General features: G+C 40.8%; 1 protein-coding gene across 12 annotated transcripts in view; it reads left to right on the top strand.

Moving 5' to 3' along the window:
* The window catches only part of ZMYND11 (zinc finger MYND-type containing 11), a 73,232-nt gene that overhangs the window by 15,876 nt on the left and 40,963 nt on the right, over window positions 1-16,393 (top strand). For 6 of the 12 annotated variants that reach the window (XM_078603797.1, XM_078603799.1, XM_078603798.1 and 3 more), the window contains exon 3: window positions 15,301-15,408. The exons of the other annotated variants lie outside the window; for them this stretch is intronic. In XM_078603797.1, coding sequence (XP_078459923.1) covers window positions 15,301-15,408 — 108 coding nt within the window. The remainder of the gene's footprint in view (window positions 1-15,300; window positions 15,409-16,393) is intronic. 12 annotated transcript variants of the gene reach the window in all.

Here is a 16,393-nt window from a genome sequence, read left to right as displayed (position 1 = left end):
CGACTTATGGGTTGGTGGACATGGAGAGCATATATGTCGAAGCATAGTGCAGTGCAACAATGGTTTTTTTGTTGCACTTTCCTCTGCTGACATGTAGCCCCACCGCAGCCTATAGCAACCTGTTTTGTGCATAGTGGTTTCCCATACAAGCATTATCCAGGCTTCACCCTGATATCCATCCTAGATCTGACGAGTTTGGGAATGTCCCAGGTCATTTGATCATACACTGCCCCACACGTGTTTCAGTTTAATATAACTTATGGCTTTGAAGCAGGTAATGACTAACTGATTTTTTTACACAAGCCATCAATTTCATTGCTCGTTGTCACCAGAACCAATATTATCCCAATGTGAATCTAGTTAAAATATACCACATATATGGCTCCAAAAGGCACACCATATATTGTTTGCCAAACATGTTTTTCCAATCGCATATATTCCTGCTTCAAAAGTTAGTTTTATGGGCAACAGTAGTGATTGAGCAATGTAAGATAAAAACATATGTCGCAAGGTTTGTTGAACTAAAAACTGATGATACCCCCCTGTTTGGATTTTTTGTCAGAGAATAACTTTTTTGCCCAAACGAATTTCTTTCCTGACAGTCGCCCATAAAAGTTTTGCGGCTGGATCTTGGACACACATTTTAAAAAAAGATTATTCATGCGGTGGCTCTCCTTGAAGTACATTTTGATGGGGGAGGGATAATTACTTCTTGTGACTGTTAATGAGAAAAAAGCGGTCTCTATCGAGTAACGGTTTGCTAGTACACGTCTATTTATAGTGCTGTGGAAATTAGCATTTGCATTAATTGAAAAACGGCATAGCTGGCAGCAATATGTTATTTAAACATTCTGAAATTGTGGCATAGCTCCAGCGTGGTAGTTTTGATTAAAACATGATTTTTTTAGAATTGTTTAAGCCAGTTATTGTGAAATGCATGAGCTCAATTCAAACTTGTCAAATAACACTGTCACAATGCTGTATAGAATCTTGGCCAGCTTTAAGCAGGGAAAAGATTGGTATGTTTAAATACTTTAAGTGTTTTGATATTGGTGGGTGACAAATAGAGACCTTGAATTATAATGTTTCTTTCAATATATTCTTTGGTTCTTTTCGGTTAAGTCAATTTAATTTATTATTTTAAAAATAAAATAATAAATTAAAATAACATATTATTTTAATTTATTATTTTATTTTTAGACGTGACTTAACCGAAAAGAACCAAAGAATAATTCCTGCAGTCACGAAAGCTCCTAAATTAAGATCTTTCAATATATATTTTCCCAGGTATTTTTAAGTGGAGTATCTATAAATGAGTCCCCATGTATATGTATTACTATGTAGAATACAGTGTAGCCTCGTGGTTTGCTGTTGAGGTGAATCCTGACAGTTGGTTGTTCCTTCACTGTGTAGAGACATCGTGGATGTCACTGTGTAATGCCAGCCCTAGAGAGGCACGGCGTGCGATATATTGACATCGCGGGCACCACGTATATGTGGGTGCAGTACTGGCCCTAGAGGGGCTCGGTGAGCGCTGACTGACAGTGCTGGATGGCACCACGCTCTGCGTGCAGTGCTGGCCCCTACAGAATGGGGTGTCAGGGTGCCGGCCATGGGAATGGGGTTACTAAGGGCCATGGCACTATGGTTGAAGGACACGTGACCGGTAAAGTCTACACAGGGCCCCCAGGTGGGGGCTAGGGGTGGTCACGTGTCAGGGCCAAGATACTGCTCGAGGGTTCTCGAAGGTGGTCGTGGTTAAGGGCGGAGCCAGCCCCGCCACGGAGGATATAAGCCGGGTCCCCGAGAGGGGACCGGCTGCTGTGGTTATCCTGAAGAATCTACGTTCTACGTCCAAGAAGAGTCACCAACACGTGGACCTGGACCCCAGCTGGGGTCCTGTCCGTTGTAGCTTCTCCCAGTGTAATTAGTGTCGTTAGCCTGGTGGTCCACCACCATAGGTTGTTATCTGGTGAAGGGGCAGTTACCCCTTGGTGTTGGTGTTGGTATCAATAAATATGTTGCCTCCAAAGAGTACGTCTGTGACTTAGTTGAACTCACTACAACTGTGGAACATCGTTGCTATATTGCAAGTAAATAAAACACGTATATTATTTCATTATTTAACCCTTGGCAGTAAAGTATAATTATTAATGCTTCTTTGTGCACGTAATGGAATCAATGAGTGAGGGTACTGTCCAGCCTGTGTGTGCATTCACACAGCTTATCTGCACTTGAGTTTTTCATTCCTCTAACAAGAAAATTACTTTGAATATCTTGGTTGTGTGTAACATGGGGGAGCAGTGGTGTCGTGGTTCATGCACTCTGCTATGAACAGGGTGACCTGGGTTCGATTCCCACTAACGACCAATAACAGTTGCGTTAGCCTGTTCCGGTCCTGGGCCTCCCCTAGGTTGACGCATCCTTAAATGGGTACCTGATGTGGTGTGTAAGCATCACCACTGGGGAGACGAAGGCGGCTGGGTATTAGGCTGGCCCTCATAGTTGCTCACTTACAGAACTTGCCCCGACAGCCTTTATGGTCATTGCGGTATCTTTGTCTTTGTTATATCTTGTGGGCAGGTAGCTTTTGCACACAGAATGGCATTGTTTGCCATGTTTGATATTTGAATATGTGTTTGCTCCAAAGCTATGGGACTGTTAGTGCCTAATTAATATTAGCTACGGAAATTGACCGGCGCTGAACTAATGTGCCGTGGGTGTCGTAATGGCTAGGGAGAAAACGAATTGCCATCCACCTTGCCGTAATTAGACACTTTCGTATTCTGGGAGTAGTGGCAAACTTAATGAGCACACAACCATTGTTTCTCAGCCTTTTGTGAGTGCCCAGGTCTAGTTTTTGTTCAGTCTTATCTATTGTATCTGTGTGCCCACAAGTGTATTGCCACAATTAGCATGTGAATGGCTAGGTTGTCTGCATACAATGTCGCATATTGACTGGCAGAGAAAGCTGGCCCTTGATGGTTTCTAGCTTCTTGGTTTAAATAATAAATGTGGTGAACATGACATCTTTGCCACTGCCAAGCATCCCAATGTCAACAACTTGTGCTACTGAAAATGCATCAACTAAAGTAATGGCTATATTGTGTGGTTTATGTGCTTGCCCACTAATGAGTTGTATATTACTTCAAATCTTTTGTTTCACAAAATTGGTTTCTAAAATTTATTTTCCATATCACCATAATCATGTAAATTGGGCAATTGGGGTATACCAACGTGATTGCAAAAAAATGTTGGATTACCAGCATTTCAAAATGTAACTTTGTTTTTCAGAAATCTTGCCGTGAAATTTGTCATGTAAATGTTTCTTTGTAATTGAAGTTTGTTCTTGTTGTGCTACGCTGGAACTTTGCCTCCTCTGCTTTGGAATATATTAAATGATTGGGCCATAACGGAGTTGTTTCATCAGGTTTAAAGTGCTTTTCTGTGGCCTGTGATGGTTTCCTACTGGTTTTAACTTGGCCTGAAAAGTATACTCATCTCATTTGAATTACTAAAAGTATACCACAGATTTTGACTTAACTTTCGTGACTGCAGGAATTAATATTCTTTGGTTCTTTTCGGTAAAGTCACGTAGATAGAAAAATAAACTATGACGTTTCGATCACACAACACAAGCGATCGTATTCAGGAGGACGATCACTTTTGTTGTGATTTAAACGCCGTAGTTTTTCTTTTCTTTTTTTTCTATCTATGTGACTTTACTGAAAGAACCAAAGAATAAGTAAATACCACAGGTTACACTAAACTTGAACCCAGTGTTCAGCCACGTGTGGTGCTGATTTTACTATCCTATTTGTAGGAGGTCGTGAAACAAAAGCTTTGCACACCTATATTGGTTCATTCTAGCTATCATCTGAGGCTATCACTTAAACCTCACACTCTTCAGCATTTATGAAACACATTTTTGTAGCTTTATCAACCACATCAATAAGTACAGAGAAGGAATGAGGATTAAACTGTGCTTTGTATACGAATTCGCTTTTTGAGGCACTTTGGGAGAATGGTTTCTTTAAAATGTTGTATGCAAGTATGCTAAGCGAGAGTCTGTTTTATAAGTTGTTAGCAGAGCAAAACAATAATTAGCACCATATGCCTTTTTTTATTGCACTCAATTGTATGGCTGTAGGTGGGCAGGATTCTGTTTCTGCTGTACTCGCCAGGGAAATAACCCAAGGACAAGAGCATTAATCAGCATTCCAGCTGGACGCTTCCTTGGTGGAGGGCAACAACATAGAGCCTCCGGTGGAAATAAAACTAAAAAAATGCTTCATTACTTCAAATGTAAACGTTGTTTAACTTTTTAGCCTTGGGGATTGATATTTCATCATGAATTGCGACTCAATGGGTTAAAAGCACAGATATATTTTTTAATTATGAGTTTTCTTCCGGGATTTCTTTTACAGACGTTTGCAGTCCCAGAAGTATGAATTCCATGGAACCTACTCACTTTAGGCAGGCTAATAGATATCTTCATATTTTTTTACAGTCTACTTCATTTATACTGCTCTGCCGGGGACCTCAATGCTTGCTGAATTATTTATCTGTGCTCACACTCTTAACAATGTAATACGTCATGCGTCAGATCCTTAGGACTCACCATGTGTTTCCTAAGACTCAAAGGGCTAAGGCAGAAATGCCGAGAATCCTGTGCATATTGCGCTGCATGGTTGTGTGCTCCAAGCTTGGCTGGTCCATGATCCTGATCCTACTTCATCTTCCAATTGGGCCGCACAGGTAACGGCAACATTGATCATAGACCGAGCGAATTTAGAAACTCACTTTCCACTTCGTGCAATATTTAACATTATTTATTACTTCAGCATTTTCTTGCTGTGGTTGATCCACCTGATGGAGATTGCTTGTGTTGTGATCGAAACGTTGTGATTTGTTTTATTTTATTTTTTTTCTACCTACATGACTTTACCGAAAGAACCAAAGAGTAAAGGACAACGTGTCTGCCATTGTGCCCGTTAATGTTACACACTTTAAGCAGGAATTGTATATCCAAAAAAAGAAATAGAATACGACGTTTCGATTGCAATACAAGCAACCGTCATCAGGTATGAATGAATGAGAAAACAAACCTAGTAAACTTAGAAATGTAATGCAATGCAACACAGAGAGTCTGCTAACACAACAGTTAACACTTTACCTGGTTGATTACGTTCTTCCAAAGATTGCTAAATTTGAGAGAGCTACAAAACACAGACACGGAGAGAGATCCATACACAGAGAGAGAGACACACATGGGGGAGAGACACATAGAGAGACACACCTCATTGGTGTCCAACTCCTATGGCTGTGCACAGCTGCAGGCCGCGTTTATTACATGCTCCTATTTTCCCAGCTCTGTCTATTCCAGGAGGCACAGTTTTCCAGAGATCTTAAGATGTGTTGCAGTGATCAAGTACAGTAAAAAGCTAAGGCCGAAGATTTGCGCACTCCTAACAACAAAGTTAGTAACCTCAGTGGACAGTGAACACCATGTGACGGTGTTATCGGATAACATTTCCACCCTTCTAAACTCTCCAGAACGCCAAACATGGGAAGCAACACCAAGTAAAAAAAACACCATGTTGCTCTCCTCGTTCATCCGATCACTCCCCAATCCTTGTACCCCCCCCACCCACCTTGCTAAACCCCGTCACTTCCCTCCTCTTTCCCACCAAGAAAAACAACCAAAAAAATCCAGCTTGAGGCAGAGCCAAGAAAATCCATGGGGCCTGCAGCGAAGCACATGAGCTGTTGCCGCCATTCAGCCACCATGGCCTTCCGGGCTGCATCAACATTCTGTCTGGTGTGTGTGTTCTCTCCCACCTTCTTGCGTTTTCGTTTTTCTTGAACAATCATTCTCAGAGTCACTTAATTTATGGTGTTGTTAAACAATATTTTCTGCAAATGGTGTGGAGGCATGGCACAGTGGTTAGCAGATATTATTACCTCGTTATTCACGAGCTTGCTAACCGTGATTTTTGCTTATCCGTGAATCGCATCTGGAACTCTACATGACTGCATCGAGAGAGAGAGAGCAAGAAAGTTATTTAAATAAAGTGATGAGCGAGAATGTGATGCGAGAAAGTGATGTGCAGCATCATAATTTATAATAATTAAAATTCATGACACGCATTCCATCCTAGGAACCCAATGTGCATTTAATTTATAAACTTATTTTATACTTTAATATATTTTTTAATTTACATTTATGTTTATTATTTGTAGACCTATATTATCCATGTAATTTTCTATTTACGAGCATCTCCTGAACTTATCTCTCTTGAATAATGAAGGAATATTGTACTGCATTATGAACCCAGCAACTGGAGTTGAATTCCTGGTTTGGGCTAACACCAGTTGTGTGTTATCTGAACTGGTCCTACACCTACCCCTTGAACAAACCCGCACTGATTAGCATACGTGTATGTATGTTGAACTTATTTCGAACTATACGTAGCCAACCACGGTGAAGTATGTTCAAACAACTTCTATGACAAAGTAGTGGGATGGCCTTCATCCAGCATGGAATGATAAAGGGCTGTAAATTAAATCTAAAGTAGTATTCTGTGTGTTCATTGTGCCATAAGTGACAGTGAACATCATCCATGCTTTATTTTTGCCATCCTGCTACCATGCCTCCATTTTATTTTTTGGTTTGTTCACTGACGGAAGTGGTCAAAGTGTTGCAATGGACTTTGGCACCGTAGGACTGGTGTGGCATGATAATTGAGCTTCTCTTTTGATTTGAAGCTTTCGTGACTGCAAGAATCCATACTCTTTGGTTCTTTCGGTAAAGTCACGTAGGTATAAATTAAAATAAATCACGACGTTTCGGGCGCAACACAAGCGTCCATCATCAGGTGGGAAAGGTGGGACCATGCTTTCCCACCTGATGATGGACGCTTGTGTTGCACCCGAAAAGTCGTGATTTATTTTATACCTATGTGACTTTACCAAAAGAACCAAAGAGTATGAGCTTCTCTTGTTGACCAAGAGAAAATGTTAATACGAAATCCATCACTTCATGTCGTGCTAGAATTCTGTCCATTGGTAGTGAAGGGATGTACTTTGCGTAATATCAACTTGTGAGCTAAATGTTTAAAGTTACGAAGTTTTAAATACCTTTTTATTGAATGCCTATGTATCTACAAATTCTGCCAAATGGACAGATGACATCAGTGCTCTTGTTCTGCTGATTTAATTCTGCCTAAGCTGCATTACTCATCATTTTATTACACATACTTGTAAGTCCATCTGATTAACAGCTGTATACCAATACAGGATGAAGGCTGTGTTCTTATACTGGTAGGAACGAAGTGAACCAGCCTACAATAGATTATACCGTCCATCCGTGTAGCAACATCGCCCCCTACTGCAAACACTTGGCAGGACCCTACAAAAACCTTTAGACTCAGTGACGCTTTTCTGGCTAAACAAGTGTAACATTCCCTTATAATTCCCTGAGATAGCTTTTAATTAAAACATGTAAATTAAAAATTAACTCACAGCGGCCTAAAGCCTACAGCTAGGCCTAAAGCCTAGAACTAGGCCTCAAACTCTCCCTTCGTATCGTACCCCCGCGTGTGTGAAAGGGAGTTAATGTTTAACAATGTTACATTCCCTTATGTTTTTTTCAAATAGAAACATTTACATTTAAAGCTTTTACATTAATAATTAAAACATTTAAATTAAAAATTAACTCACAGCGGCCTAAAGCCTACAGCTAGGCCTAAAGCCTAGAACTAGGCCTCAAACTCTCCCTTCGTATCGTCCGATTAGGTGTAGCAACATCGCCCCCTACTGCAAACACTTGGCAGGACCCTACAAAAACCTTTACACTCAGTGAGGCTTTCCTGGCTAAACAAGTGTAATAATACATTATGTTTATATTCTTTGGTTATTCATTCCTACCAGCCCACCCCGCAGGGACCTGTTAATTACGGTAATACTTTTAGTATGAAACCTGCAGCCCTCTTTGCCAGCAGGGTGTGCTATGCCATGGTAAATGGTCCCGAAGGAGCATGGTTCTAGCGGCGGGCAGAGAGAGAGCATGTGAGGACGCAACAGCCCGATTGGCTGGCAAGGGCACGTGACAGGACAGGGCCAAAGGTGACAGAAGGGACATGTGATGTAAGGCCCAGAGTCTTCTAGGGAGTTCTAGAAGGGGGTGTGGCCGAGGCGGAGCTAGGCCATGCTGAGGAGCATAAAAGGGAAGTCCCGAGGTCCAATCCGGGCTGTCTACTGGAATGGAATCCGCCGTGCTACGTCTCTTCGGTCTTTGGTCTTCACGCTCGGCATCGTGGGTCAAGCAGTGCGTTAACTGACCTGACCCAGTTATGTAGTTACCCTGTTGTGGTCATAGAATCAACGTGTTGCCTCCAAAGTCAAGGGTGTTTCTCACGTGAACCCACTACAGATGTATTAAATTTCTTTTTCAGTAACTGGGATAAAGGCCACTACTGCTGTCCACTATTCCTCGACTTGTCAAAATGCTTTAATATTGTTGACCATTTCACACGTAGGCTTTCTCGACCAATATTATTAATAATAAAGGTTTTTGGGTTAGATGGCGTTATTTATAAATGTCACCACCCTCCACCACCCGACACGGCCAATCAGTAAAAAATGTGTCACGTTGACAAAAGACAAATAGTTCTACTTTAGCCCACGAGTGTCTTGAAAAGTGAATCCACAACATTTTCAATTTTTGAGTATGACGTTTCGCTGGTTATTACATCCAGCATCAACGGGCGATTTGCCAGAATCGTGAAGCCCTCTACCTGCTCCCGGTCTTAAATAGAGCAGCAGGGTGTTGGCATCATTTAATCCAATTAGGTTCAGAGATCAGAGGTGGAGGGGGGAGTATTGTAATTATATTATAGATTAGTCATTTGTAAATTGTTATGATTAGTAATCGGTAGTAGATTAGTAATCAGTTGGAATGTATATTATTTAATAACTGAACTGCCCAATCACTAATACACAATCAGGTGTAGAAATCAGAGGTGGCGAAGGGTAGGTTATTGTAATTATATACTACGTTGGTAATTGGTTAATTAGTATGTGTTTTCTTTATAAGGAATTGTAATTGTAAGATGTATTATTTAATAATACGCTTGACCATGATATTCTGCTCACAAGCCTTGGTCAACTCAAATTTTTAGATGGTACAATAAAATGGTTTAAGAGTAACCTCTCAGACCATTCTCAAAAGGTGCATGGTGATAACATCTCGTCCAGAAATATTAAAATAACAAAGGGTGTTCCACAGGGTTCTGTGCTGGGTCCAATTCTGTTCTTATTTTTAAACGATCTTGGACTAAGCTTATATCGCTCAGAATTTAATCTGTTTACTGATGACACTCATGCTAGTAACTGGTAAATCTCCAATCAAAGTCAAGAAATATCTCCAAAATGATATCCACTTGATTCAATATCAATTGTTGTCATTAAAATTTCATGCTCTTTTTTCTTCACCTATTACGGATATCAGAAACAGCATCATTGAACAGAGTGCTTAAAATACTTGGGTTGGCCGAGTCAACTTACATTGCAAACACTTACTGATCATATCTCAAAGGAAAGCAAAGAAAAAATAGGGGTTTTATACAAAAACAAATATTGTTTTCCCATTCAATTGCCTGCAAAGTGTTGAAGCTATAATTTTGCAACTTTTTGACAACTGGGCTGTTTGCAGATCAGCAACAAATGAAACCTTAAACATTGTGGTAGTTGCCGCTCTTTACATCTGCTCTTCGATTTGCACTGGATGTACTATACAGGACCTACCATTGTTACCGACACTTAAATCCAGTCTCGCATCGTTTTATGCAGGAAGACATCCACATTGGGCCTTGTTCATCCATAAAATACTTATTGGAAAATCTTCACTATACTGAGCTAATTGATTAACCCCATTGTCAAACCCAAGAAACCTAAGACGTCCATCTAATTGGCTTTTAACTATCCCGTGAACAAGAATTGGAATAGGTAACAACACCTTTGCCATTGCAGCACCAACGTTTTGGAACCTTGTTTCCTCAGTAAGTCTTCCTTCAATAAATGAACCTTATGGCGGGATCCCAAGGCGAACGATACGGCAATCTATTCCTCTCGACGAGCTCTACACGATGTACTAGTCAAAGTTTCAATGTTTTGTTTCTTCTGCACATTCGTCCACGCTGTGCGTGGACGACATGACAACAGAATGATCCGCGCCAGGTGGGTCGCGGAGTTTATGTGCGCGGTTGGACGGAGTTGCCAAAAATAAATAAATAAATACAGAACGCTTTTTTTTTCGTTTATTCCGGACCCCGGGTCCTGCCATAAGGTTCAGATATCCCAAAGTAGAAAATGAGTACTGGATACAATGACATTTGCAAATGTGATTTGTAACTTTGATCCTTACATGCATGTCGATAGTTATTTTACGTGCAATTTTGTTGTGGGACTGGGTGTTGTCTTGGTGTGGTCTGGGTTTGTTTTTATTGTTGCTTTGTTGCCTTGCCCAAGGTTGCATCTAGTGTTGAAAAATCGGGGCAGGAATGTATGTACTTATGCAATTTGTGCTTATATACTTTATTTTTACGTATTTATTTTCAGTGACTTGTTTACATTTTTGTTTAGATTTCACTCCTAATGTTTTCTGTATTGTTTGTTGTTGTAACTTGCTGACCTGTCCCTACTGAACAGCTGTGAAAAAGAGCTTCAAAGATCATCAGATTGCTCCAGGATAAAAAAAAAAGATTCTGATTGTGAATGGACATCACCAATGGGCTCTTATTTGCTTGAATATCTTAAAATCAGCCTGGGTTATGGCCAATAGCTGTTGTGTAGGTAAACTGTGTTAGTATGTACAATGACTCTTACACATTCATCTTGCTTCACAGAGGAGCATGGCACACCATCCACTGCTACGGTGAAGTGGGGGCACGGAGTGTGTGCCATATCCGTGGATGATTGTTTCAGCTTCATCTTATCTCCTGGGGTTCGTTGCAATGGCCTACCTTTGCTGGTTTGTGATGCATACCAAGGCTGGGCTTGGTGCATGTATTTCTAAGAGGATTTGGGTCTTAACGTGTATTAAAGGCTCATTCGGTGTGAATTAATCCCTCCTGTTTATGGCGAATTAGTGTTGAAATTAGAAAGAGATGGACTTTTAATCGGTGCAGTAAGAATACGTAAAAGCATTTTTGCACTTGATAGAAACACTCAGCATTTTGGTCAAAGGGAGCAGTGGATTCAATCCTCAACATAAATACTGAGCTACGATTAACTGTTAAGACATTTTGCCCGAATTTGGTTAAATAACGAGGACCTTTTTCATACTGGAACTGTATGGTGTCAGACTTGTTACTTATTTTCTCCATCTCGCAATATTCCTTTTCACTTGTGGCCTTATGTGGTTAGCAGATGGTTCCTGCTGCAGCTATAACATCCCGTTATTCCTTCTGGTTAACCACAGCCAGAGGTTAACGGAGCACTGCGGTCCACTCAGTTTGTTCCAGGGACTCTGGGTGCTTCAGCACTTTCTGCACCTATCAATAAGCTGCATACAGACAGCACCTTTATCTGTCTGGCCTCACTGTGTTAATCCAAGGCCATAAATTGCCTAAGCTTCAGAGTGATCCATTGTCTTGTACCCTTCATTTGTCCTGTGTTGGCTCTTGCAGGTGTTGTCATTTAGTTTGGTTGAGTGGGTGTCCTTAGATTCTGCAGCTGAGCTTACACCTCCGACTTGTGTGCATCAACATAGTGCAATCCAGCACCAGTGTAAGCATCCGGTATGGTACGCAGTGACGATGCATGTGTATCCAGGTCGACCGCTATTGTAAGCCAATGTTTACTCTTAAGGCCGATGTATATATGGCCAATTTTAGTGCAATAATATTTTTGCATTGTGGTAGTTGCCACACTATTAAAAAAAAATGAAGTGACCCAAATTTGTAATGCTCCTCCCCTTAATTGTATTTACCATGGAATGGCAGCTTATCATTTCAAACACCAGTTATGTGACTACTCTGTAGTCCAATATTTATTCCTCAAGCACACTTTTCAACAAACTTCCCCCCCCCTGGTTTCAATATTGTTTGCCAATGCTGTACGAAGTCCTGATAGTTGCTTGTATTAAAGCATTGCCAGTGATCATTGCTGGCAACTGTTGACCCAGAACATTGTCCTCGTTTCTACTTTGGAAATGACGAGTGTCTGCAGGCAATCTGTCAGTGCTTTCATCCATTTAGATGAGTGTGAGCCCAGAGCAAGTAGGCTTCAGGTGTTGTTGAAATTTTAATTACCACAAGGTGTCATTTTATTTTGTTGAGATCCTTCAGGGTAGAGCACATTATTATGCAGAATCTGTTGCCTAACGTGGAAATGTTGATGCTTTTGAAGATGGAGCTACAAACTGGTTTAATTTAAGCTCTGGCATTCTTAAGCTTGGATATTTATACTTTTCCTGTGACTTTCCCTGCTTGATTGACAGCAAGCTGCAGTTTGTTCACTTTACTTCTACAGGGTGGGCCATAAGTAACTACCTGATTTGAAATAGTGAAATTTTGTGTGAAATTAATCTGTTTATTTTGTTGCATAAATGAAGTAGAAGTTTGGGAGTTTATGATGAACCGGTATAGACCTCAGCAGCGTGCAAGAATAGTTGAAATTTATTTCAGAAACAATTGTTCAATTATTTCAACAAAGGGAGTTTGTGTTTTTCTTTCATTTTTCTAAAGTTATAGGCAAAACATATTAGGTACTGTAGTTACTTATGGCCCACCCTGTATATATCATCCATTAATGTGGTATTGTGTGCGAATGGAATGTTTGTTTGCGTGCCATTGTGTATCATTTAGATCTCCAGTACAAGAAGAAACATTTTCTTGTTCATTCGTGATTAAAATGAAACGGAGAAGAAAATGAGATCGTTTGTGTGGAACAACGTTTGGCTTTATAACTGTAATATATAGTGCTATAGGCATAATTATTGAGTATAGATACTCAGTTTGCTAATTCAGCCACACTAACTGTACCTTCGTTAGCTGCTCGCCTGGGGGAAATTTGATTTCAATTGACAAATATGGTGCATTTGTGGCTGTTAACATCCAGCAGCATAATATTCTACTCTCATCATGCTGTCTGGTACAACCTTACACTTTTTTTAAGACGAGGATCACCGTGCATGTGTCACCATCAACCATTCTCTATCCACTGTTGGATGAAGGCTTCATCAAATCGTCACCATCCCTCATGCTCCCGTGATTCAACAATCTTACCTAGCTCCTGCACATGAGCTTTCCATTTGCCTCTGCCATAACCTTTTGTCTTCGGTATGTAACCCACGTTTAGTTGCTACTCAAGCAGTTTTTTTTTATCACGAGCCATTCATGCCTTGTTAAAGATGTACCCGGACCAAGTTCACATCTTTTTTTTCTCCCACAGTTACCATTATTTCTATATTTTTTATTATTCTTTGATACTTGCATTTTTATGTCTGCCAGTATAATTCCAAGTGTGCACTTTTTTTGTTCCAATAATTGTCAGCCGTAGGTAACATGCACTCATTGGAATGTTCTTATTTGCACACATTCGTATGTTTATTTTCACTGCTCCTTTTAGTAAAAGTACTCTAACCTGATCTCACTTATCTTTATATTTAATAAAATGCTCCTGGTATGACTTCAGTAATTCTCATTAGATATAAATACTCTGTTTTCAGCTGTCCCTCCAAAAATATATTTGTACATGACTTATGATTTACTCATAATTAGTTTGAGCCTTTGCTGAATACATTTGACAAAGTAAATTGGCGCACTCATCCGAGCTCTCAATAAGAAGGCCTAAATCAAAAAATATTTCGAAATTACAGAGAATTTGTAAAGTTGGAATAGCTGCACTTAAATTGCTTGAGGAACGTGATGAAATACATAACAGGAGGCGTCAGGCAAGCAGATGTGATGTCAGTGGCATAAGATGATTTCTGAAACATTGGTTGGAGAAATAAAGGTGTACATTTTTTAAAAAAATTGGAAATAATGTCAGATTAAACAATGACAGTCATCATACCAACCAATGGAAATTTATTTCAGCAGATCATTGAACCTATTAAAGAAAACTGTAAAGTGCATGTTGAGAAATCGTACGACTAAAATTTCAGACACTTTTTTTTCTGGTGCCTTATATAACACACGCAGGGTTGTGGGCTGTTTTGTAGGTTGTTGTGACCTGACGTCCAAACTAAACCGTTTCAATAGTTATCGTCCGCAGAGCACATTAATTGGTTGATGTGATGCATGATGCGCGCGTGCCTTCTGGGAAATGTTGGTTGGCTCATTATGACTCTGCACACGGACGATTGGTCACACTCCAATGTGTAACAACACCCGTGCCTGGGATCGGTGCGAAATCATTACTGGACCGCAGGCCGTGCCCTTTTGTTTGGCTTGATTTGCTGCTCTCACGCCAGAGATGCACCCTGCTATCTGTTGTTGGGCTTGCACTGTGAGTGCGTGTGGTGCTGAGAGATACGTTTGTGTCGTCAATCGAGTGATGAAAGCTGGCCTCGCTGTGGAGGCAGGAATGCATGTGTGTCACACGACGCTTCACGGGTTGCTCGTTTGGCTACTGGGAGGGCCCTGGCTGACGGTCACTGTACCGCCCCGTGCGTGCGAGGCACTTGCCAGGAATGTGGTGTGCATTGGGCAGCGTAGAGGGGGAACGTGCCCTATGGGTGGGTGCGTAGACTTGTCCTCATTTCCAAAACATTCACGTGACACGACAGATATTTATATCAGTCCGCTAGTTTTAGATACAAGATACTTGTAGTGCTTCGCAGTTTTTTTTTTGCAGTAGTTCTTGTTTCCACAATTTGAACTCTTATTTTAGCAAGTAAAATGTTGTTTGTGTAAATGTATTAAAAACATAGACGTTATTTTTTTTACCACTTTTTCATCATTTTCAATCAAAGTTGGCATTTTAAGAATTCTGTATTGAGAAAATAATGTTTTAATTAATTAATATAACAGTAAAATGTTAACTGTGTGCGTTAAGTGTTTCTAATGCACACTGGTCGTTCGGTCTGTGCAGTGAGTTTTTGTTGCAAGGCAAAGCGAGGTGCCAACCATCCCCAGCCCTCTTCCCCCAGCCCCTACCTTGCCCATCCCCCCTCCCCATAACCTCTCTAAGGACAGGAATGCTTCTCAGCAGGGATAACACAATCGCCCCCACCCCGCTGAGCTTGGGCAGGGGTGGGAAAGTATTACGTGAAGGTAACTTGAGCCTCTGCAGGTTCTACGTGGAACAACAGGCGAGCGAGTCGAGGATGGCCAGTGGATGGGGCCGTGCTGCCGGCCGAGGGTTAGAAGGCTTCGACACTCCAGGCGGGCACAAGGCCAGGTATCATTTAAGCGCACACTGTAAGGCAGGGAGAGTTCCCAGGTGACAATATCAATGTGTATTTCCTCCTTTATTTTTTTGAGGTGCAAATGTCTGTATACACTCACCCACTTTGGATGTTGTGTGTAGAAAAAAGAACGGTCTAGTAATTGCAATTGCTTTTACACAATAAATAGGAATTTTAATAATGTATTAATGGTCCTTTCCACTTTTCTATCCTTCCCATCCTCTACTAGTGGTTTAGTTGTATTCGTACATGTGCTTACTGCTGTTTTTATTGATGCTTAGGAACTGTAATCTGGTTCATTTACCTTGCTGTGTGTGAAAGCATACAGCTCCTATTGCTGCTCTCAAGTGCATGCGTGCTGTGCTCGTGACATTGCAATAATGAATAACCCCTGGGGCCACGCAATGTTCAGATTGTAAAATAATCTTATTGTATTGCAGACCTTTGGTCATTCGAACCTGGCTACCAAGTCTTGACCAATTGATATATGTGGCCCCTTAGGACCTAGAGAATTAGAAAACAATAATTGTATAAAATTAGTTCATTGAAAAAAACATGCCACAACCTGCAGGATTTGTCCCCCTCGCCTATTGCTTCTCAACCTGCTTTCGTCTTGCTTGCTTCTACGACATTTTATAACATTTTGGCAGCACTGCCGTCGAATATATTCTGCCGCGGCACCAAAGCTTCTAACAAAGTCACCGCCACTCCTGTCAAGCCATTGTCTTCTAACAACAATCACATAATTTGCACGTAATTGTACCTCCATTTATGTTGTTACTAATTCATAATTTTTATTAAGTTTCATCAATTACTCCTAGTGTAGTGTGAGCACTACACTTGCCAGAAGAAATGGTATGACCTGAGTACCATGGTCTCCTGCCAGTCCTCAATGGAGATTGGTAGATTGGTAAACCCGGGATCTAGAGAACTGGTACCTGCAAGTGCCTTTCCACATCATCCATCGTGATTTCGCTT

This window comes from Lampetra planeri, chromosome 21 (assembly GCF_965212315.1).
Source record: "Lampetra planeri chromosome 21, kcLamPlan1.2.h2, whole genome shotgun sequence".
Classification (NCBI taxonomy): domain Eukaryota; kingdom Metazoa; phylum Chordata; class Hyperoartia; order Petromyzontiformes; family Petromyzontidae; genus Lampetra; species Lampetra planeri.
Note: the sequence above shows the minus strand (reverse complement) of the source record. Positions and strands in the feature narration are given on the sequence as shown.